Below are 24,441 nucleotides of genomic sequence, written 5' to 3'. Positions count from 1 at the left end.
TTCCTGAGCCTAGGTGAGGGGAAACAGCTCTAGGTGAAGTCAAGTTTCATTTAGTGGTTCTGCTTGGGATATTATTTTTTCCTACAAGAAAAGTCCACCCCACTAGGATGCCCTGCCAGCATGAGGTGCTGGTCCTTCTCCCACTGGCTGGTGAAGCCATGCAGGCTGCCCTGCTCCAGCCCCAGGACCTGGCTCGCAGGGAAGCCAGGGCCTGCCTTCCCTCCTGGGCCCGACATGCTGCTCCCACACTGAGCCTCTTTCTGCTTGCCTGCTCCCGCCTTCCTCCTCCTCCCTCAGCATCTGCTCCGGATGTTTTTTCCCTGAACTGCAGAAGCTGCATTTTTCCAAGCTGAATTTCCTTTGGTTTTTTTTTTTTATCTCTCCAGGGTCCCCTTCAGATTGCTTTGCTCCCTTCCATCCTCTCCAGTTTATTATCTTCTATGAATGTTATTAACATGCTAATTAGTCCCTAATTGCAATTGCTAATGAAGATGTCAGATAGGGCTGATGCTAACTCTCATCCTTCATAGTACTAACCCTGATCCTTCACTGTTTTTCTCTGAATCCCACATATTCCTCTGTACCTCTCTCATCATCTTGGCTGCGTTACTTGGTTTGGTTTCACAGAGGGATGCTCATGTGTGTGAGTGAGATTGCTCCCCTAGGAAAGACTTGCTGAGACCCAGCATAGAGTGCTTTATAAACCCTTCAGGGCCAGCCTGGTGATGGGTGCAGCTCTGAGAGACACTTTCTAGCTGGTCCCAAGGTTTTGTCTCAAAGGCAGGGTCATGACTGGCTCTCCATGGCAGCCCCCTTGAGAGGCAGAAGGGAAAGGATTTTGGAAAGTTGAAGAGTGGCATTTGCCATCCCGCCTATACACTCAACCCTCTGGCTGCTTGGGCACTGTGCAAAGGTCTTCCATGCCTATAAATAGGCAGAGAGGTAGGCAAAGAGATGGGGAGATGGGATGAGGACAGGCGGGGAGCCAGCCCGGGCCAGCATCTGGAGCTCTCATTGCCTTCATGCGCACAAGAGGTGCAGTTTGTTCCGGCCACGCTGTTCTCAGCAGGCCAGGTTTGCCCCCGCAGAGCCTATTTTTGAACACAAAACTCCCTGATTACCTCTTGGAGGTGCTGCAGAGAGCTGGGCCTGTCTTGTGGTGAGGGGTCCTGGCTCTGCTGTGGGACATGGAGCCACGTGCTCTGAATAGCTCTGTGCAGACGTGGCCTATGGAGATGAAATGTGGCTCTTGACCGATTGCGAATAAATCAGGGTCAGGAGCTTGAATGCTGGCCAAGAAACCCAAAGGGATAAAATATAGCCTCTCTACAGACTGTTAGCAAACAGCACGTGGGCTGAGATCTGCTAGATAAATTTATGCACTGTGAATTGTTCACCCAGCTGTAGTGGAGGGATGGATGGACCCACAGAGAACTAATAACCATATGTGGTGGACATGCCTTCGGTGCTGACCTTTAGAGGGTTCAGCAAGGCTGGGAGGTGGCACGGTGACGTCTTCTTAGGGATGCCACCGGGAGGGAATGGGGCCCATGTGTTGCTTGACGCGAGGGAGGGGGATTCAGGCTGCCTCTGCCCTGTGCATCCAGGAGACAGGCTGGCAAAACAAATTACTGCTTCTGACCTTGGTTTTCCCATCATGTCATTTGACGTGGATTGAGGATAAATACCAGGCTTTTTGCCTTTGCTTGGTTGTTTCCAAGCTCGTGGGACTTGCCAGCCTGAGAGCTGCCATTCCTGGTGCAGCCCAGGGAGATCAGTTTAAAATGGGAGGTGGTTTTAGGGAACAAGTGAAAAGGTGGGATTCTCGCCCAATTCCAGGCTGTGGGCACAGGATCTCCAGCACCCAGTGTCATGTATTTCAGGTGAAATGCTGGGAGCTGGCAGCACTGCCCTGCCCTTGGGGGCTGCTTCCTCTCACTCGCCCCGAGTTCCTTGTAGCCACAAAGGGGAACATTCACTTCACATTGGGATGAAACATCCTGGTGGCAGAACCAGCTCCAGGCAGGCTGACTTAATGAGACTTTGGTCTCAATTCAGCTGCTTTAAGCCAGAGAGATGGGTGTGAGCCCAAAACACAGAGCCGAACAGCCTCATACTTGTCCAAGCTGCAGAGGAGCATGAGTGGTTTGTGGCTGGTCCCTCCTTTCTCTGACCAGGCATCTGCTTCCTGCCCTCTGCCCCAGGACGCTGGATGTGTGCATGTTGTCATCAGATGGGACTGGTTCATATGTGTACGTCAGCGTCTTATATATCCACAGCTCTGTCCTGGCCTTCGCCCAGCTTGCAGGGATGACCTGACCCCCTGTGGGTACCAGGCCCTGTGCCCTGGCCTGGTTATGGGAGGGCCACTGCTCTGTGTTCTTGTCTCATTTTACCCCAGCACTGCAGGGGGGAACTTGAACTCACCCAGCTGTGATTCAGAGAAATGCAGGAAAAAAAGTGTCCCCATTTTTTGGGGGAAAAAGCATTTCTCTCTGATGCTGGGCCAGTCCTGCACTCCAGGACTGGCTGGGAAATCTGCCTTCCCTGGGCTGCAGAGGATGTCAAGGGGGATGTGAACTTTACCTGCTTTCTGGGATTTGCAGCATTGTTTTGAGGGTGAGACCTGGGAAAAGAGACTTTTTCAAGGCTGGGCATCCCCGGCAGCCTGGGAATCCTCGCTGGGATGGACCAGTGGCTGGCTGTGTCCAGCATCTCTCCTGCAGTGCTGCAGCAGGGTAATCCCCTCTCTGACCCTGGCAGGCTGCAGACACGCTGGCTAATCCATGGCCTGCCTCCATAGCTAATCTGTCAGCTCCCCCTTGCCACACCCCCTGCACCCCCTGTGCCTTTGCCTTGGGCTGTGACTTTTGACACAGGCAGGACACATTTAACAGTGTGCTCTGAACGCTTTGCAAGTGGCCACTGGTGGGTTGTGAGCCATGGGACTGTGTCACGGCTCCTGCTGGAGTGACACCAGGGTTGGCATCGCCATCCCAGCCAGTGCCGGGGACCCCTGTTCCAGTGGCAGCTGGCAGAAGATGAGAGTCACTAAAGGCTGGTGGCTCTGTGCGTGAGGGTGAAGGATCCCCACTGTGCCTCACACCGCCGTGCAATTCAGTCATCTCATTTGTTTAGACTTCATCAGAGCAAAACACAGCAAGTTTTTAACGCTGACTGTTCTAACCACCAAGGTGTCTTTCCTTTCTCCCTGTGGCAGTTGTGGATTTTTACAAAACCTTTGAAGGAAGCCACAGATAAAACCCAGAGCACTGAAATCAGTGTGACAAAGTGTGACAATGTGCTTGTGTTGGATGTGCCTGTTGCTTTTGGTGAGGCAGCTCAGAAAAGCCCAGCACTGCACAGGCAAACCCTACAGGCATTGTGAGGGAAAATCTTAATTTTTAATTTTTTTATTTAAAGGATGTGATTCAACAAGAACCTGTTAGCATGCTCAGTTGGTCAGATCTAACCTCCTGCCTGGACACATTTCTGGTTGCTGTGGGTGGAATTTGTGACATTGCCACTCTGTGGACTCCCATCCCACTGGCACATCCACTTGCTGGGAGAGCCTTCTCCCGAATGAAGGCGTTGGGATATCTTCTGCGAGGGGTTCGCAGCTAATTGGTACAATCAATATTTGTTTTGCAAATGCAATTGGAGGGAAAGAAGAATTGAGAGCTCCAGAAATTCAATTGACCTGTAAAAACAGATACGGTGTAAAGGGAATCCTTCCCCTGCCAAGCAAATATTTAGAAAGGAGAAGCAATAAAATGAATAAGCAACAAAGTAATATCCTGCCTCCACGGCTGCCGGAGGCTGCTGGGAAGGGCTGCTGCCCCTGATGTGGCGATAACCCTGAGCAGACGAGTGGCAGGAACCTGTTTCCTAGAGAAAGCATGTTTATTTTTGCCATCTAATTCATCAAAAGCTCATCCTGCTGCCTTGACAGCACTGGGACCTGTCTCAGGTAGCCTGGCAAGCTGGGTGCTGTCCCTGTACCCCTGCAACCATGACTGTGCCATAAACCCAGTGGTGGCACAGGGGACAGGGGTGTCCTTGCACCCTTGTTCCCTCTTGTAGGGGTCTCTGCGCTCTGCCACATCCCTGCTCAGCCTTCTCTGGTGCCTCGGTGATGAGAACACACTGGGGAGGGTTGTGGGTGCTGTGGGGTGTGAGAGGTGCATGGGAAAGAGCATCAATAGTTCCTGCCTGGAAGGACATTCCAGTGTGTCAGTGCTCAGCCTCAGCACTCCTTGGTGTGAAAATCAAAATGGTTAAGGGGAAAAAAAAGAAAATAAATGTTTTTAGATCAAAAAGCTCCAGAAAAACGTTTTGGGTAGAGAGTGGTGAGATGGCATCCAGCCAGGGCTTTGGCTGGATGGAGCAAAGCACCAGAGTCCCTCTTTGCCAGATGGCTCAGCATCCCTGGGCACAGCCCTTCAGTACCCATGTGACTTGAACTTAGGCTCATGGCTGAATTTAAAAGTCTCTGTGGAAAGCTAAGATTTTTCAGAAAAAAAACCCTAATGTGCACGTATATTTGTGCATGTGTATATATACACACACATATATATGCATAAAATAGAGCAAATAGAGCAAAAGAAAATAATTTTATGGGGAAGCTCTTAACCAGCTCCAGTGCTGAGCATCTTTAGGCCCCTTTGGAGCCTTTTGAGCATCTTCCCCCTGTGATGGATATTGACCCCTCTGGTTGGTGTCAGGATCTGAGACTTACTGTCATTTACTGGCATCAGTTAGAGCCTTTTCTGGGGGCTACTGGAGTCACCTTGAAATGCATTCACTACACAGAAATCAAAAAGAGGTTTGGATTTGCACTGGTGTATTACTGAGTTTTCAAGAGAACATTGCCTAAAAATGTGAACTTCCTCAGACTGAAGAGGAAAAAGCTGTAGAGAAGCTAAAGCAAATTTTTCTGAGATTTTATCCCTGTTTATTTTAAGTCTGAGCCCCTCTAGGATGCTCAGTACCTCCCAGAAGCTGATGCTCAGGCCCACAAAAGGCAGAGCTCTGGTTTTCCACACGTGAGATGTCATTTGGGAGCAGGTCTCTTGCAGGGATCACAGAGGATGAGCTGCTGCCCATGGCTGGACTGGCTGTGCCTCTGCATCCCTAGACCACCGATGGCATGAAACGCCCCCCGTGTGCCATCATCTGTTATCTCATCCCTGTCTCAAGTGCCACAGGGCTGTAAAACACACCCCAAACATTTGTTTCTCCCGAAACCCCATCCTGAGAGCACACACTAGGAGAGACCAGCAACATGAGCTCAGCAGATCGGGGTGGGGGGGAAAGATGGCTTAAATTTAATGTCTTTTTAGATGAGTATTTCCATTCATTCCAGAGCATATTCCTCTGGCATTTCTAGCACGCTTGTTTAGCCGAGTAGTTAACAAACTTCATGGAAACACATGTTATAGTGCTCTCTAGTGCACGGAGCTATGTATGAAGGATGCCTCTTCTGAGATATCTTGATGTGAGCACAGCTTTTGCTCCAGAGCAGCCCATTAGCCACAACAGCTGCTTCCCATTGTGGAAATGCTGTTGAGGAAAAAAAAATCCTCAACCCCATCCCAACAACTTGACAACACACGCAGATGATATTTATGCAAAACCTGCATGAGGGTGAGCTGGGGCATAGGGAAATAAAAGATAAGGCAAGAAATAACCCAGGCGGGAGAGCGCTATCTCCCTGCTGGCAGCGCCCGGTGCGCTCCCGCCGATCTCTGTTTGCCGAGCTGCTCCGAAGCAGCTGGTCCCTGTGTCCAACTGAGTTTACTCTGTTTAGCTTTTATACAGCCGAGCGATTTTTACAGCCACCGGAGCGCCGGGAAGCTCCGCAGGATATTGGCCGCCTCCTAATGAGAATTTGCCGCGTTGGCACGTCGGCACAAACACCCCGTGAATTTTAAACGCCTGGGAAAAGGCAGCTCCTGCAGCCCCATCCCTGGATGCTCCAAGAGTCCTTGGGGAAACATGGGGTTTCTGCTTAATAAAGGAAAAGGCAAGCCTTGGTTGTAGCCTAGGAGACTCGAGAGCAGCTGGGAGCCTGGGGCATGGCTGGACCCAGTGCACCCACCCTGGCCTCAGTGGTGATGCTGCAGGAAAGCCTCACGAGGCCAGGGGAGCCCACGCTGCCCTGGGCAGTCAGGGATTTGGGTGGTCCTAAAGGTGAGGTTGGACTTGTGGGTCCAGGCAGATGTTGAACTCAGTCCCCTGGATTTGCCTGATCCCTTTTTGAACCTGTTGGTGCAAGGTGGAGGTGAATTTATGGCATCACAAGGGAGTTGGGGCTGGAAAGGACTGGAAATCTTCCCAGTCCTTCTTCTGCTTGGAGCAGGGCTGACTTGGTTGCTGGATGCAGTTGTTCAGGGCTGGAACCAGTAAAGTATTGGCCGTGCCCAAGGAATGAGATTTCTCTCTTCGGTCTGAATGCTCTGTTGTTCCTTTCCTTTGTTTTTTCTTGTAACTTGCCTTTTGAAAATCTGAATGGAAAATAGAAAGGTTTAATTTTGGTTTGTGTCTATATTAATTTTCCATCACAGGAGGTTTAAAAAAAATCAGAAACAAATATAATGACTTGCAAGAGGGAGTACATTAATCTGGACCAGAATGAAAATAGCTCCTTCCCCCACAGTGGTACAGCACGTCAAAAAAACAGCGTGTATGTAAAATCCCCAAGGGGGTAGGAAAGCCAGCCTGCAGGAGGTTTTAGCCAGGATATCTTCTTCTTGGAAAACAAACAAAAAAAGAGTAGTTTTCAAGATCTTCACATTTTTATCCACAAAATGAATGACATAAACAGCATTTCCTTCTCTCCTGGTTATTCCTGTCCCGCTCACAAAGCCAGCCAAATCGGGGTGGTGGCGGCAGCGATGGCACATCCTCTTGCTCCTGGTGACTTTGCTTTTCCATCATTTGCCTCTCCATTAATCTCAGTACAAACAAAGGCTCTGAAGAGACAAGCTGAAAAGCTCCTGGGGGTACGTTTAAATCAGTCCTTTCTAATAATGTCTGTCGACCTCTCTGTGGAAGCACTGCTCCCCAAGGAAAGGACACGGAGCTGCGGCAGCGTGCTGAAATATGGTGGGGTGTAATTAATTCTGACCTCTGGCTCCCGCTCACTCACTCTCAATATTAAATTTGACTAGTGATATTGTGGTTTTTCAATTATCCTTGTTTTCTTGGGGGCATGGGGGGGATGAGGGGGGTCGCTGCTCAAAATTCAGCTTGGTGGGAGATGCATTGCTTGGATGCAGAGCTGCTGGGCTGTATGCCGGATGGGATTGATCCTTGCGTTGGCTTCACGGGGATGGCATTGGGAAATGGACATGGTGTTGTGTGTGTGCCTCTTCCCCTCCTACCTGTGTCCCTCCTGCCTCTAAAACCTGGTGCTTCATTAAGGCTGGGATGGGACCAACTCCCTCTCTGATGTTACACACTGTTATTGAGGGTGGGGGGACACAAAAAGAATGGCCTTTAGGGAAATGGGGAGAAAAATCAGCATTTTGGTCTTGTCCTTCTGGCCTTGCCCAGGAGATTGCTTTCTGGCCACTCCTGAAATCAGCAGAGGATTTTTATCAGGCTCCTGGAGGGGACACAGAGCCATCAGCTGCTATAGGACTTTGTTGGTGAAAGTCTTATTAGTGTGTCCTTGGTCAGAAATGGAGCAACTCAGAGCAGCCTTGGAAGAGGTGCACTTGCTTGACCTTTTACTTGGACACAGGGAAGGCTTGAGGGTTGCTGGTGTGTTTTGGCAGCGGCTGCTCACTGGGAAGGCTTCGTTTGTCTGTTTACTTAACCCCATCATTGTAGCAGTGCCCCTGAGTGTCACACCATGGTCTCTGGAGGGTCTGGGAGGTGTTATGTGACCACTTTTGGACCCCATCCAGGAGTCAGGGGCAAAGGTGCTCTTTCCTGGGAAAGCTCGGATGGTTCCCATGTAGCAGAAGGAGGGTTGAACAGCCCAGCATCAACTCCCTCTCCTCTGCTGCCCCCCTTTCCTCTCTGCCACCACCTCCCCAGTGTGTCCCTCATCACTGGTGTCCTCTGCCATGGGACCAGGCCCCAGGGGGGAACATGGAACCTACTCAGGTACTTGCATCAGAGCAGGAGCTCCTTCAAGGATGCTCCGGCAGAACACCTGTGCACGGACCCTGTAACTTAACCTCTTCAAAGCCTCTGAGTCCCTGAATGGGGCTGTCCCCTCCTCCACACCTCAGCTATCCCCAGTACTGGCTCTGCCTTTGAGAGCAAGCTGTGCTTTTCGGCATCCTCCGCCATGATGGGCTCTCTGAGGAGGTGTGCAAGGCTCGGATGCATGGCACAGTGGGATGCTGGATGGGGTAGAACCACTGGCTTAGAACCCTGAGAGAGCTGGGTTAGGGGAAGAAAGGTGAAAAATAGGGCTCTCAGGCTTCACCTCCTTTCCTTGCTCTCCTGGCCTCTTGGAGCATACAGCCACCAGCCAAGTGCTCAAGGGTGAATCTGCAGGAGGCCAAATCTTGGCTCTTTGCACTCCATGTTCCCTCTTGGCAGCAGCATCTCAGCTGGATCCTGGGGAGAACTTGCACCCCAGGGCCATGGAGACGAGCTCGCATCAGCCCCCAGGGTGAAATAAGCCCGTTTCAGCCCGGTTGCCATGTCCCCTCAAAGTGTCGGAAGACGCATTCAGGCAGCAGGAATGAGAAGGGCTTCAGCTGGGGGGGAGGGAGGAGAAGGGAAAATAAAGGAGGAAAAAAAAAGGAAAACGCCACTTCTGCAAAGCGAATGAATTCTCCAATAAACCTGAATCTGCTGAGAGTACATTTTACAAACATGCAGCGAAGTTGGCCGCTTTTGTTTGGGCGTTTGTTAAGCATTAACTAAAGAATGCCATGGTCCAGCCTGCTCGGTGTGAAACCTAATTCTCCCCCTTTCTGGAGCCATGGCATGGAGTGCTCAATTTTTTTCTCTCTGTAGGACTGCAGCCTTCTGGTACTCCAGCCAAAAAACACTCATATTTTAGCAAGCTTAGCCCCAGCCCCGTTGCCAGGCAGTAAAGCGAACACTTGTCCGCCTCAGGGGGGAGGGAGCCGGGAGACGGGGAAGGGTCAGGAGAAGAGCCCCGGGGAAAACATCCCTCCTCTGTCCCACTGGAGAGCTCTCTGGGAGTTTGGGGTGCACAGGGAGGGAAGTGAGGGTGGCTGTGGGTGTTTTCCTCCATCAGCTTGGGAGCCTGGAGACACAGTGTGGGTTTGGAGGTGCCCAGGATCATTGGTGCTGAGTTGTGCTCTGAGTTGTGCTTCCCATCCCCAGGATGTGCCAGCCTGCTCTCCATAGCACTGAGATGGACTCAACTCTTTCCAAGTTGCTCCCATGATCTCAGCACCTCTTCTGCCAGGGCCAAGGTTCCATGTGGTGCCCCATGGCTGCAGCTGGGGGATGCCCTCACTGTCACCAGGGTGCATTCATCCCCCTTCCTGCTTGGCTATGGTCCATGCCCTCTGCCTCATCCTTTGGCTCCATGAGAGCTGGAGTGGGGACAGGGTGACATGAGCCTGGCAGCAGCAGGGCAGTGGCTCATTCCCAAGCCGTGGGTGCCGGGTTGACAGCAACTGGCATTTTTCCACTGCCAGTCTCTCGAGGACCCAGTGCTGACGTACCCCCTTGCAGCGAGTGACAGTGACTGAGAAGATGACCAAGTGCCAAGACAACTCAATCCAGTGTCCTCACTCCCTGTGGCTCATTGCCGGCGCTCACTGCCAGCCTCCTCCCGTGCCCCTTGTGCCATGCGTGGCCACTGGCTCATCCCCGTGCCAGGGTCATGGCCCTGGTGGGATTCGTCATTTGGAGATGGCTGTGAGTGCCAGGCTGGAGCTCCCTGCACCTCCTGACGGGTTGGTCAGGATCTGCTCAGGCTCCACCTGGGCCACGATGAGAGCATGGGATGAGTTGGTCAGGTCTCTGCACAGGTGTATTGGACAACCCAGCATCCCTGTGGATGTGTCTGCTCCGGGCAGCCCTGGCAGGGCAGCTGCTTCCTAGGGACCAGTGCCAGTGTGGGGGCATTCAGGGGCTGCCCCTGCCCCTCTCACCACATCCCTGGTGCAGGCTGGCACAGGCAGGGAGGGAAGCATCCGCCCTCCCAGCAGAGCTGCCTCACCTTCCCCGCCGCCCGAACCAAAGCTCCTCGCGGCGATTGAGATTTGTCCGTCACAATTTAATATCGGTGTCCCTGCCCCGCCGCCCCTGCCCCAGGAGGCTCCGCGGGGCCGCGTTTGTATGCGGCGCACGCAGACAGACAGCAGCCGGGAAGCGCCTGTCAATCACGGCCCCTTTCAGCCTGTCACCTCCAAAGAAAGGCAGAAAGAGGGGGTGGTGGCTCTGGTGGGAAACCGGGGCTGCCCAAGCTGCACCCCATCCACTGGGAAGGGACACGGCATGCAGCACCCCAGAGGTGGCTTTGGCCATGTGTCAGGTTTCAGTGATGCTGCATTGATGGGAAAACCCGAGGAGAGGTCTGGGGTGCTTTCTTGGGAAGGAGGAATGGTGTGGAGAAGTGGGACTTCATCTTGGGGAATATGCCCAATGCCACCCGAAATGTTGCGCTTTTGGAAATGCCCGAATACTTTGCTTCAAGGTTTCCTTGAAAGCCACCTCCAGGCCCCTTTCTGCGTAAAAACTGCAGATTGTCAATTCAAACTTCAAAACTTCAAAAACTTCCAAAAACAAAGAGGCATATTAATCAATACAAGAACAGGAATATTTGTACGATCAGACACAAAAAGCTATGTGTTGTGATAAAAATTGCTCACATCACTGTTTTTTTGTTCCAATTCCTCCTAAGTTGAGTGGATTGGTTTCATTTACAAAGAGTCACTGTCAATGCTCCAGTTAGGTGTTTACTGAGCTGCTGGTGGCAGCCTGGTTCTCCACCAAGCATCCCAGTGCTGAGCAGGACTCCCTGTCTGGTGCCCTGGCCAGCTTCCCACCTGGCTAAACAAACCCAGTGCTGCCAGTCAGGCAGCTTTGGAACCAAAGGTTATGGAAGGGAAAAAACCCTACTGAGAACTGAAGTATCCCTAGGATGGCATAAGTGAAGGTTGCTCCCGTTGCAGTTTAGGGGGTGGTAATTTGTCCTTGGTTTAAAGTTGAAGTCCCAGAGCCCATCCTTCTTCTCCTCTGGGCAGTCTCCTGTAGGGAAACGTAATCTCCGAGTCCCCTCCACGGGAGCAGGGAGGCACAAAGAGAGGGGAGAAAAGATGGCATTTGCTCTGTGGCCTGCTTGCAGCAGGAGAGAGCTGGGCATGGAGCTGAAGGTCCCAGAGATGGAGGAAAACCTCTCTGGATCCAGGCTGGTGTGTCTCACTCAGGCTAAGATGGTAAATTAATTGTTAAATCTGGTGCTGGAAGAAAATTTTCCTTCAGCCCCATCTCAGGCTGACCAGGGGAGTTCCACCTAGGTTATCTATGCCTATGTGGGATTATTCCCAAAGGGGTGCATCCATGCATGGGGTTATCCATGTGTGGGGCTATCCATGCATGGGGTATCTGTATGAGGGGTTATCCGTGCAAGCTGTTATTCCCCAGTGCCTGTAGAGTATCTGGTACAGTCTGGATCTCAAGGGAGCTGGGACACCAGCAAGACCCTTTACTCCCTCTCCATTACTACCTGTGGGAGACTGTGTTTTTTCTGCCTGTGACCTTTTAGTGCCTGAGGTCTCCGTTTATTGTGTGTTTATAAGGAGCTCTTTATGGTTTCATACTGTGGAAGAGGTTTTATGGGGATTTCTCTGCAGCTCACATTGCCCAGGGATGGGGGAGGCCTGCACTGGGCAGAGAAGGACACCTGGACTGACCAGCATCCCTCAGTGGGAGCTGCTTTGAAAGTAAAGTCCTTTATTCAGCACCTAGGAATTTAAGTGTCTGATATCAGGCAGCCATTTACCTAAATCTCACACCTTCCTGCTGTGCAACACACTTTGGGCTTGGAAACATCCACTGCTGGGTTGGTGCTACTGTGCCTGGTTGGCAAAGGTTTGTGGCTCTCTAATAAGTGCCCTGGAAACAAATTTTGGGCACATTTATTCATGGAGATTAGATGGCAGTAATGTAATACCTTGTCAGTATTTTATTACTGAGAGCAGTTGGTAATCCCAACAGGTAAGGCTTAAACATCATTTAAACAGGATGAGAATATGTTGCCAGATGAATACAAATCGCCTCCACTTTGACATAAAAGAGACATAATTAAAGATGAAGTGACTACAGAAATATTAACGCAAGTCAGTGTGTGTTTGAGCTGGAACAAGAAAAAAATGACTCTTCAGAAGGGTTGCTTTCAAGGGAATACACATCCCTCTCTTGCCAGGGCAGTCATAGGGGTGTTGGAAATACATAGGTCTTAGATACAGGCAGTTGTATGTAAACTTGGGAAATAAAGCTGAATGTAGGAAAAAAAAAAAGCTACTAATGGCAATATAATGTGGAATTATAAACTCCCTAACCTCTACCTTTTATTCGATGATTTTCCACTTTCTGTGGCGATGATCATGTTTTGTAAAAGCTTTATAATGCCCCTTTCCTACTTCTTTGGGAATGCCACCTTTTGCTGAGCCTGCCCAGGATTTGGCTGCCACGGGGAGCGTGCTGCACCAGACCCTCGTGCTTGCCAACACTGTTTGGGGAAAACCTGGGAGGGAGCAGGCACTTTTTTAAATGATCCCCATTTTCTGATGGTTTTCCCACGAGGGTTTTGCATACATCTGGTCCTCTTCTTGGCAGAATGGGGCTGATTCAGCACATTTCCTATGTGGGTTTTTTGTAACAGCCAAAAAAAGAGATGGGATTGAAAGCCTGCTGGTGGCTGCAGGGCTGCCTGTCCCCTCCCAAGCCCCACAGCCCCCAGCATCCCCCAGGGATGACATGTGGGATGGAACCATGGAGGTGGGAGCTCTCTGGGGCCAGTGGAAAATTGAATGCAGCACTGCCTGTGCAGGTCCCCGGGGCATCCCCAGGCTGGGACTCAGGCAGTGCTCGGAGATAACCTCTGCAGGATGTGTGCTGACTTTTGACTTCTCTTTCTGGGCCAAGGTCACCAAGACAGGGGAATAATAATGTCCAGTTCCCACAGATATTTTGGACAAGACTGGGTAAACAGTGGGTTTTATTCTATATGATAACCAAGCCAAGAACTCAGATATCTGGGTGTGGCAAAGAGGTTCTGGTTTGATACCTTCAAATACCTCTGTTGGTCATCCCATTTACTGAAAATTTCTAGCCTAAGGTTAATTCCAGGTGCCTCCAAGTCCTCTCAAACCAGCACTGATGCTGCCACCTCTGCTCTTCTCACCGCAGTTTCCCCAGCTGTAAATCATTGATCATTCTCAGTAAGGACATTGAAAGCTGGAGAAAGAAAAGTTCTGTTTCAACCTGAAGTGTTATTGCTGTTGTTATTATTGGCTTTTAAGTCTAAAGCCAGTGTGTTGAAGCCTGGGAACGGTTTCATTAGGGATGCCTCAAACACTGTCACGTCAATGTCAAGGAAGAACCTGAGCTTTTCCTTTCCCTTTTGACATGTCAAGTCTTCAGTCTGGCACTGGCCTTAACCCCAAATTTGCTGTCTTGGAGATTTTTATGATATATTAGACATTCCTGATGTGTTTGCAAGTGGGAATGGGGACAGAGGGATGAGGTGGTTTGCAGGTGAGTGAGAGTGGGAATGCTTTCTGCAGGTGCTTGTGGAGAGGCACGGATGAGCTCCCTGACCCGATTGCTGTCTCCAGCATCTTCTTGGGTCTAGGCATGAGCTGGAGGGAGGTGACATGCGGGGTTGGCTTGATAAAACTCATGTGGATGTGGTGGTGTCTTGTGTTGGTGGTACCTGGGCTGTTGGGTTTGGTACCTTTCTTTTTTCACCTGGAGCATCTGGATGTTGAGGTCTTCATCACTTGACCACATTCATGGTAAGCACCTGGTAAGCACCAAAACTGCTAAAGTTGACCCAAAGGCAGTGTCCCCCCTATTGGCACCAGATGAGTGTGAAGCACTGAGAGCACATCCCATGTCACTGTGGGGTGCCAGCACCGTTGTGCTCAGCCCCCCAATGCAACCCACACACCAAGAGGGTGACACAGTGATGCTGTGTCAGTGCCCATCACCCCGCCATGGGTACACCATCCCTTGTCTCACAACCTGCAGGATGTCACAGCAGGCTGTCCTCTTGCTTGTCCCACAGGCTGTTCGCGGTGAAATGCGCGGGGTGCCTGGAGGCCATCACGCCCAGCGAGCTGGTGATGCGTGCCCAGAAGAGCGTCTACCACCTGCACTGCTTCTGCTGCTGCGTCTGTGAGCGGCGCCTGCAGAAGGGTGACGAGTTTGTGCTGAAGGAGGGGCAGCTCCTCTGTAAGGGCGACTACGAGAAGGAGCGGGAGCTGCTGAGCTTGGTGAGCCCGGCTCTGTCGGATTCTGGTAAGGGGCCGCCCGCGCCCGGCGTCTCCCTGGCTGGTCCCGCTCTGAGGCCCCTGGGGGTCTGGAGGTGAGGTTTGGGCTCACTGCCCTGAACTTCTGCCCTTTGGTCTGAGGGGATAAGCTCCGTAAGCACCATTGGATCCTCCAGCCAGTCTGTCCCACCTCAGTGGTAAGGGTTTGAGCAGTGAGCTCATCAGTGAGTGAGCTCATCAGGGCTGCAGGATGCTCTGCGGACCATCCCATCTCATAAGGCTCATTTCTGTAAGGGTTTGTGCTCCTGGCCTGTGCAGAGCACCAGCACCCTATCCCAAGAGGTGTGCAGCTTCCCCAGCTGTGGGAGGGAGAGCTGGCCGGTGACTACCTTGGGCTAAACCTTTGTTCCTCCCCTGTGCCTCACTGTCCCTGCCTGGGACTCTGGAAAGGATGAGAACAAGAAATGAGCTGCTTCTGTTGTAGTCACCCCATTTAATAAAAAGGGGAAACTGAGGCACAGAGCTGAAACATGAGCTGGCAGCAGGGAGCCTGCAAACCTTGTGTCCCCAGCAGCTTCTGAGGCAGTTGATGGCCAGAACCAGCCTGATGACCCAGCATGGGGCACTGTGGGGGCACTGCAGAGCCAAGAAGGCTGAAGAGGTGGCACTATGGCTGAAAGTGGGCAGGGGGGCTGGCATCCTCCTCCAGCCAGGGTGTCACAGCAGGGTTAGGCTGCCCTGAGCATCAGAGCAGCATTAAAATATGTATCTGCAGTCAATGCAAATTAAATACCCAGAAGACAAATTTAGTAAGAAAGCCCAGCACTGGGGACTGGGAGGGTGGAAATGATCTGATGATCTCCTAGCCGAAATCCTCGTGATAACACCATCCCCGCAGAGCCCTGCTCCTCACCAGGCTGGCAAGCCCCTGCCTGGGTCTCTCAGTTCCCCTTAAAATCCCTCACTGGGGAAAAGTCTGCTTTGTGGAGGGAAAGGATTTACCTTTGAAATTCTCTGCTCTGGAAAGGGCTTCCAGTAACTGTGGGCAGGCCAAGTGGGGCTGTCTTTTCCCTGCTGGAGCAAAGCACTGGATTTAAAAAGAGTAGAAATCAAGATTAGGAGTGTGTTGTTAAGGTGTGAAGCATGGACACAACAAAGCTTGGTGCTGTCTGGCACTGGAATGCTGTAGCTGGGAGAAGGGATGGGGATGGTTTTCATAGATACAGAGCAAAAACTGGCCAAAGCCTGTATTTCTCTTTAATACTGTGCTCCTCTGCAGCGAGAGCCCGTCTGTCCTGCAGCACCGCCTGTGTGGGTTCAGTGTGAGCTCTGCAACCCTGCTCGCTCAGGAGAAAAAGTCCTCTCTGCAAATAATGGTGGTGATGTTTAAAAAATAGAGTGAGGCCATGGGAGGAGGTGGCTGAGGGGAGCTGGTGAGTGATGGCCCAGCACTGGAGGAGCTGGAGAGGCAGGAGTGCAGGAGGATCCAGCACACTGGCGCTGGCTCTTGCCTTAGCCCTGGGAAAGTCCTTAACTGATTGAAGATTTGCTATTTTTTCCTCCGGGATGTACAAACTCTTTCAGTTAAAATAGGAACCAATGAGGAGATGTCATGCAGAGGAGAAAGCAAATTGACCACAATGGTTTGGGTTTGTTTCTAGTGGGGGAAAAGGGCAGTTGGGGAAAGGTTGGGGAGCTTTTCTTCCTCAGCGACTCATCAGCCTGTGGTCCAGCCCCACTGCCAGTGGCTCCGGCCAAACCAAGAGCTTCAGCTTAGCAAAAACCTCCGGGGAAAAGACTTATTTTGGTGGAAACTCCAGCTGAGACCTGAGGGATGTGAGGGGCCAGTGTGGGAGTCAAAAGGGCAAGGCAACCCCTTGGCTGATCGGAAACCTAACCCAAAGGTCCTGACATGGCCTGGCAGCATCTGACTGGGGGGTCCTGGCCCTTCCCGTCTCCCCACAGACCCCATAGTTGGGCCCCACCACCACCCCTGTCTGCTTTTGGTGGCTACCAACAGTTTGTCTCGGGAAGCTGCATGGCTGTGGGGACAATGACACAGTGGGGCCAGCCCAGGTACACATTCCCCATGGCTGCTCAGTGTGTGGTGGCTTCTCCCCTCCTGCTGCATTGCTCCCAGACCCTGTTGCCATGCCAGGAGATGCAGAGTGGTGTCCCCTCTCTGGCACCACTCCCAGATGCCCTTCACCAGCAGCATGTGATGAGCTTGTCCAGCCTCTTCCCTGTCCCCCCCTGGCTACTTTGAAGCCCCCCACCCTCCCTCCCTCCCCCTGGCTGCCGCACACCAAGGGCCACTTTATGAGAAAGCGCAGATAAAAAGCGAGCCATATGTTGTCTGTAATCTCCCAAACCCTCGCTTCAATTACTGCCTCCCCTGAGCCTCCGCCGCCCAGCCTAAGTAAACAAGCCCCTCTGAAAGAGGACCCTGCTTTCCAATTAAAAGCGTCCTAACGTTTCTCCTCTCCCTAAATCCTCCTGAGCGAGGAATGTCCTGGCCCCGGCGGCGGGATGTGGGCTCGGCAGGTCGGACCGAGGGCACGCTGCACAATATCCATCGCCTCGGCCCCTTCCCAGGTGACGTCAGGGGCAGCCCCAGACACTCATTAATTTCTCCCCCCTCCTCAGTGGGGAAAGGCTTGAAAGGGAGAGTTAATTAAAAGTAATACCCCGCCAAATCCGGCTTCACTTTTCCTTCTTTCCCTTTGACACTGGGAGGGATTTGGGGAGCAGGTGTTGGAAGGGGGAGGGCTTGGAGAGGCTGCTCTGAGCGGGTTTTCCCCCTTGGAGTGGGTTTTGAGCATCACAGACTTGATGGAGCCCATGAGCCTGTGGCTCTGCCATGCTGGGCTCTGCCCTTCCTGGACTGGAGGGGAGTGGGGCGCACCTCATGCTGGGGTGCAAACAGGTTCAGGCACCAGTCGACATTCCTTCTCTGACGATATGTAAAAATCTCCACCTTTCCATCAAAATTAAACTCCTCCGGATTTCAGGAAAGCCAGAAGCTTGGCCGAGACCTTGCCTGAGCTGGCACTGAGAAGGAGGCAGCAGCCACTGTTCAGCCCCATCAGCCATCAGAGACTCCACAGCCTGGGCCTCTCACACCTTGCTGGGGCTCTCACACCTACAGCAGAGAGACATCCCTCGGGCTGGGCATGCAAGGAAACAGCAGTTTGTCTTTCCTGTTGGTGTGGGCATGTTGTGGTCGTGTTGTGAGTGAACAGGGAGCTCGAGCAGCAGCAAGGCTCTGATTCCTGGGGGCCAGACCCAGCTCCTAGCTGTTTGGGGACTGCCAGCATGAAGAGCTCTCCCTGTCCCATCCCTCCCAGCCCACTCACAGGGAAGGTGTCTGTATTGACTGGAACCCAGGAGAGAGCCCCGTAGTGTAGAGGGAGGAGGTAACTGGTGCCTGAGAGCATTCTTGCTGCTCCCCTGGGATCTTTGCCTCCCCTCACCCTGGAGATCTGCTCCTGTCTTTCCCCGTTCCCACCTGGGCTCCCATTGGATTGAAACTTCTCTGGTGTGTATGATCCGTGTTAGCTCTTGCCATGGCCCGTTTTCATCATGAATTACTCTGAGCCAGGCTCACTCCTTGGTGCATCCCCATCTCCCCGAGCCACAGCAGCCCTGGGATGGACTTGCATCTTGCACAGCCTTGCATCTTGCATCCGTATCAAACCAGCACCTCAGCTCCATTATCGATTCCCAGATGAACAGTGCAGGAAATTTCTGGAAAAGGCTGCATGTGATTTATAGCCAGTGAGAGGGAAGGACATGTGCTGTCAAACCTGCATCACAGCCCTTCCACACGGGCTGAGCAAGCGAGGTCATCAGCACAGTGGAGATGCAGTACATGAGGAGAGCTGGGAAGAGGCATTGTCCACTTTCCTGGAGTAGTTCCTGCCCAAAGGCTGCATGCTCTGAGTGGCGGAGGGCAGCAGGGAGATACACCCTGCTGCCTGGGAATGCAGCGGAGCAGCACATCACAGTGAGTACCTGAGGGGTGAAGGCTGACAGACCCTGGATTTCTGTCCAGGGAGATTTAAAACTCCACAGAAGAAAACACAGGCAGAAAGGTGCCCCTTATTATGTGTGATTAAAAGTCTGTGCTGTGAAGGGAGTTGTCCTCTGTGGTAGAGCAGATCAGGAGGGGTTTGTGAGGGGTTCTTGGCTAACGTTGCCCTCTCTGAGCATCCCTGCTCAGCCATCACCCTGATCTCCCCCAGCCTGGGCTGTCTGGGCAGAGGGACCCAGTCTCTATCTCCCACTGGGCTGGGGAGCAGCCCCAGGGGCACAGTGGTCCTTGATGATTGCTGTTGCCTCACGTGGATGTGACCTTTGTGTCTGCCCAGATGTGTCCCCAGCTGTGGCCTGGCTGGAAATTCCTGTGGAACAAGCAGAGATTTTGGTCTGATGAAAGGAAAATCAGCTGTCCCAGGGTTTCACATTGCAGCTGCTCAGATTTGGGGAAAAGAAGAACCCAAAAGCACATCTGCTGGCTGAGCTGTCAGAGACTTCAAGTGACAGTAGCTCTCCCCACTCTCTGAGCTGCCATGGGGCAGCCAGCCCCAAACCTCAGCTTCTCACACATAACTCACAACAAGATCCCCACCAACACCAGCTTGTTTTAAATTTCCCAGATTATTTTGAACATGGAAATGGTGTGTGTGGCTTGTTGTCTGTAAAGGACCCGCTTTTTTTCCCTCCTTAGGCAAAAGTGATGATGAGGACAGCATCTGCAAACTGGGCCAGGCCTCAGGGAAGGGCACTGAGGATGGGAAGGATCACAAACGGCCCAAGCGGCCGCGGACCATCCTGACCACGCAGCAGCGGAGGGCATTCAAGGCATCGTTTGAGGTCTCCTCCAAGCCCTGCAGGAAGGTATGGGGAGAAGGGCCTGTGCCCAGCTGCCTCCAGCCCTTGGGGATGTCCTGGGTGCTGGGCAAGGACTTGCCCTGGCTGATCTGACCCTTCCTAAAGTCCCCCTGAAAAGCTGAATGGGCTGGGACACCACTGTCACTCTTCTCTCCCAGGTGCGGGAGACACTGGCAGCAGAGACAGGGCTGAGTGTCCGTGTGGTGCAGGTCTGGTTCCAGAACCAGCGAGCAAAGGTGGGTTACAAAGGGTGCCAGCATCCGTTGCTGGGGCTCCCTCCCTCCTGGCTTTGGACAGGGGATGATTTCATTCCGTTTCTTCCCTTGCTTCTCTCCCAGATGAAGAAGCTCGCCAGGAGGCAGCAGCAGCAGCAGCAGGACCAGCAAAACACACAGCGCTTGAGCTCAGGTACCCCCTCACAATTGGGGTTTCCCTATTTCCCAGCCCTCTCCAGGCTTCCCAGTGGAGCTCAGCCACCCAAAAAGCAGCAGTCTGACTGCGCTGATGACTTGATCTTATCTTGCAGCCCAGACAAACGGCGGCGGCAGCACAGGGCTGGAGGGGATGCTGAACCCCTACACCACCCTGCCCCCGCCCCAGCAGCTGCTGGGCATGGAGCAAAGTGTCTACGGCTCTGACCCTTTCCGGCAAGGGCTCACCCCGCCCCAGATGCCCGGAGACCACATGCACCCCTACGGTAGGGCTCTGGGGTTGGTCTCTTGCCTTCTCTCCTTCAAAGACATGCTGGGTTGGGGGGGGGGGCGGGGGGAGGGGGGGGTCCCCTCACCCCTAAATACCTTATGCTACAAAAGCTGGGGGTACCAGTCACTGTCGAGGTGCTGGAAGAGAAAGCAGGCGCTGAACCCCTTCTGTCCCTTCCCTGCTTCCCAAGGTGCCGAGCCCCTCTTCCACGACCTGGACAGCGACGATACCTCACTGAGCAACCTGGGAGACTGCTTCCTTGGCACGGCGGACACTGGGCCACTCCAGGCACGAGTGGGAAACCCCATCGACCACCTGTACTCCATGCAGAACTCCTACTTCACCTCCTGAGCGCAGCATGGTCCCCGGCACGGGGCGGCTGCTGCGCTGCCCCAGGAGGGGCTGAAGAGCTCCCGGGGCTGGGAGGGAGGGGAGCAACACTGCTGGGATGCCGTCAAATACGTTGTAGCTTGGGATTCCCAAGGAGCGAGTTAAGTTATGGGTTACATAGTTTCGTGTTTCTCTTAGGAGCCTAGGATTAGGGACAGGAGTGGTTTTTGCAGCTGGCTGGTGAATTTTCAAATTTCAAACGGGGACACAAATTCCTCATTTCAGCAGGGGGAGGGGGATTCTCCCGTAGGAGCATCCTAGTGCTGTATCCCACCTTTAGAAAGAGCAAACTGCTGATTTTCATGGGGAAAGCCTGCAGCATCAGCCGGGCTTTGAAATTTGAAAAGCTGACAGCGCTTTGGGGAAACACGAGGGGAAACGTTGCTGCAGGGTTTGTTTTTTCCCCTCTGTTCCCTCAACCAGTTTGAGCACTTGCTGCATAAACATAGGGACTTTGAAGATAGATGTTCCCATGCGAATATAGAAAGCTAGAAACCCCTGACATTGTCCCTGTCCCCGAGGACAGGGCTGTGTGTGTGGATGTGTGTGTTGTGTGGGCACGCACGTGTGTGTGTGCAGAGCCGTGTGGCTGGGAGTGTTGCACTGCACAGCCACACCTGCCAGATTGTATCAACAAAGTTTATTTCTATCAAAAATTTACTGTACAGCAAAAGTAACTTTATTTTCAGTGTGAACCATATTTAAGGAAATACTCAATGCACTTAAGTTATAAGAGGAAATAATTTACTTTTTATAAACGTTATGTTTAGGTTGCAAAAGCCCAGTGGCAGGGAAGGAGCATCAGTTCATTTCAGGCGATAGATTTAGGTTTTGGGGTTGGTTATTCTTGGTGTTCTCAGGTTGCCCCACTGGTTTCAAGGTGCAGTTGAAACACAAAGCAGAGCTGGGTCCAGAAACCTGCTTTTTGCCAGCAGACTGATGGGGGCAGCATGGTGACCAGGCCCCGTCCCCACTGCTGGACGTGTCCAGGAGGTCAGTGTAGGGTGGACATGCTGCTGGAGCTGGTGGACATCCCAGTCCATCAGGGCTCAGCCATGCTTCTCCACATCACCTTTTCCTTCCCCATCAGGGCCCAGCCTGCCTCCACCAGCGACCCCATCCCATACCCTCAAATCTGGGTGCTAGGCCGGTGTGAGCTGCTGTCCTGGCACTGGGAAATGCTGCAGCCCAAGCCACCAGCCCTTGGGGGAAGCAGAAAGGAGAGACAGCCCTGCCTTTCCCACCCTGTGCTTGGCTTCATCCCTGCCAGACCTGTGGGAGCCTGGGGAAAGTTCTCCTTGGGGTCAGGCCTTCAGCTTGGCCCTCACCTCATCCCTACACTCGTTTTCATGCGTTGTGTCCTTTTGTGCTGCTGTTCACAAACGATGTAAGCGACAACCTGTAAAGACGTGCGACTGTGAGGCTCAAAACACTGGCTCGTCACCACCATCCGGTCTGACACTGAATGTAGCAGGGTCTGGAGATGGCTGACCCAGCAGGAGATGCTGACACACTGTCAGAAATCACATACCGAGATGAAATTAAAATGACAAAAGAATCTCTGTTAAAGAAAAAAAAAAAGCCTGGTCTTTTCTTGTGTGGTTGTGTCCTCTTTGACTGGGAGAGGGAAGGGTTTGAGTCATCTCCAAAAGCAGTGAGGTCTTGGGTAGGATGTAGCGAGAGCACGGGGGAAGTTTCTGCTCATTGGGTTTTTGATATCAAATATTCACAGAATCATAGAATTCATAGAATTCACAGAATCATAGACCCCTTCATGGTGTGGGTTGGAAGGGATTTTAAAGAGCATCCAGTTCCAGACCCTTGTCATGGGGAAGGGTGTTGGGGTTTTGGGAGTTCCCCTTCTGTTCCCTTTTTTCTCTCAAGGAATTTTTCCCATATATGTTGCTGGGGCGACAAATTGCAGGGTGCTTGGGAGAAACAGAAGACCTGGCCACTGAGGGAGGGGTCCAAAAGCTACTCTTTGTCACCTGGGCTTGTGGGCTGTTAGTTCTCAGCGTTTTGGACAGAGAGAGAGGCTGGAAGGAATTCGTCAGCACAGCAGGCTTCTGCTTTTTCGGCTGCCTTCCTTCTACCAGAGAAACCCTGGGATTCCCAAGCCCGCCTTCCCCTGCCCCGCTAGGAGTCGGGCTGCAGCCGCCCTGCTCCTGCCATTGTTTCGAGCCTTCGCTACTCTGTAGCCCCGCACTCCCTGCCTGCCCAGACCTCCGGGGTTCCCGCCGCAGCTCCGGAGTTCGATACCTCTCGTCTGCCACCCGGGATTTGTGCTCGTCCCTGCTGTTCCAGCCTGCCGTTCCCGAGGGTCCGGCCGGACACCGGGATCAGCTGCCCAGGGATTTGTGAAGCCTTTGTCCCATCCCTTCCCGGGATCCCAGGCCACCACTGCCGCGTGCTCCCCGAGCTCGCTCCGGAGCGCCCCCTGCAGCCGCGGGGGAACCATCGCACCTGCCCTGCTCACCGGGAGCCGCCAGCGCCCCTGACGGCTGCGAGCGGAACTGCACCCGAGGGGAAAGGGCCCGACAGCCAAGAAGGCTGGGACTGGGTTTGTGATTGTTTGCTGTTACTGCCATAGTTATTGCTGTTTGTTTGCCTTGTTATACACATATAGATATATAATAGTAAAGAACTGTTATTCCTGTTCCTCATATCGTTGCCTGAAAGCCCCTTAATTTCAAAATTATAATAATTTGGAGGGACGGGGGTTGCATTTTTTTTTTCACTTCAAGGGAGACTCCTGCCTTCCTTGGCAGACACCTGTCTTTCAAACCAAGACAGATCTTGGCGCCCAATGTGGGGCCTGAGGGCATCAAGAGAAAGGGGTGAAAAAGGAATAACAGTTCCTGGATAACTTAATTTTGTGTGCTGGATATAGGAACCTTGTTAGGCAGCACTATGTGGTCTAGTTTACCCTGGTTCAGGTGGCAGGTGGTCGTGGCTATATTCTTCCCCTTTGCAGCTCCTTACCTAAACCTCTGACTAAGGCTACCATTGCTGTTATCCAGTTTGCACTATGGGTCAAGAAGGTGAGGAATTCATGGGCTTTTAACTTCCTCTGGAATGTGGGCACATGGATAAAAGGTTATCACACACTGAGCGCATGTTTTTGGGGTTATGTTAAAAATGGTACCTTCTGTGAGGAAATGACACCGGGGGAAGTTTTCTCCCAACACCTCAACCAGTTCTTTGGGCCCACCCCACCAACTTTCGAAGGGTTTAGATTCCCTCTGAGTACTAACCAACTGGTGCTGGTAGGCCTACTCTATTTAGCATCCAGGGATAAGTTGAGATTGACTTGGATAACTACCCAGACACCGGCCCCAGAGACTAGAGATCCTATCCCAGAGCCTGATCCTGCCCCAAAACCTGACACAGCCCCAGAGACTAGAGATCCGGTCCCAGAGCCTGACACGGCCCCAGAGACTAGAGATCCTGCACCACAGCCTGACCCTGCCCCACAGCCTGATACTGCCCAACAGCCCACCTCAGAAACGAACCACCCAGATTTAGTGGGGGCACTGATGAAGGAGATGCGTGAGATGTTCCAGGTGCTGAGGGAATACACCTCCCCAGCTAGTGGGAAGCCTTCTCCCTGCCCCAAAGGGGGAGAGTCTGATGGTGCAGCAGCGGAACCCATGAATGTTACAACCGTCCAGGTTTCAGCTGAACCACAAGGACAATCACAGCCAACAGCGGTCGCCCCTGTGCAAAGGAGGAAGTATAAGACCAAATCAGTGCGCCCAGTTAATGATGATGGGCAACCAGGGCCCTCACAACCAGCAGGGGAGTCAGAACCTGAAATCATCACTGAGTCCCTGTCGTACGACAGTCTCCATAATATGCGAAAAGACATTGTGCAACGGGGGCGCAAGCCTTATACAACCTGGCTGCTTCGGGTTTGGGACCTTATGGGCACAGGTGTGCAACTGGATAGTGGTGAGGCAAGGTATCTGGGATCATTGACCCAGGACCCAGGTGTGGACCAGATATTTGTGAG

The 24,441-nt window shown here is 52.6% G+C and overlaps 1 protein-coding gene across 1 annotated transcript in view; it reads left to right on the top strand.

Annotated features, from left to right (window-relative positions):
- Positions 1–22,052, top strand: part of LMX1A (LIM homeobox transcription factor 1 alpha) — a 43,413-nt gene extending 21,361 nt beyond the window's left edge. Inside the window, exons 4-9 of the mRNA XM_048313556.1 lie at positions 14,240–14,472; positions 19,174–19,343; positions 19,496–19,573; positions 19,676–19,745; positions 19,864–20,034; positions 20,230–22,052. Coding sequence (XP_048169513.1) covers positions 14,240–14,472; positions 19,174–19,343; positions 19,496–19,573; positions 19,676–19,745; positions 19,864–20,034; positions 20,230–20,390 — 883 coding nt within the window. The 3' untranslated portion in view covers positions 20,391–22,052. The remainder of the gene's footprint in view (positions 1–14,239; positions 14,473–19,173; positions 19,344–19,495; positions 19,574–19,675; positions 19,746–19,863; positions 20,035–20,229) is intronic.
- The last annotated feature ends 2,389 nt before the right edge of the window (positions 22,053–24,441 follow it).

Source organism: Corvus hawaiiensis, chromosome 9 (assembly GCF_020740725.1).
Source record: "Corvus hawaiiensis isolate bCorHaw1 chromosome 9, bCorHaw1.pri.cur, whole genome shotgun sequence".
Taxonomy (NCBI): Eukaryota; Metazoa; Chordata; class Aves; order Passeriformes; family Corvidae; genus Corvus; species Corvus hawaiiensis.
Note: the sequence above shows the minus strand (reverse complement) of the source record. Positions and strands in the feature narration are given on the sequence as shown.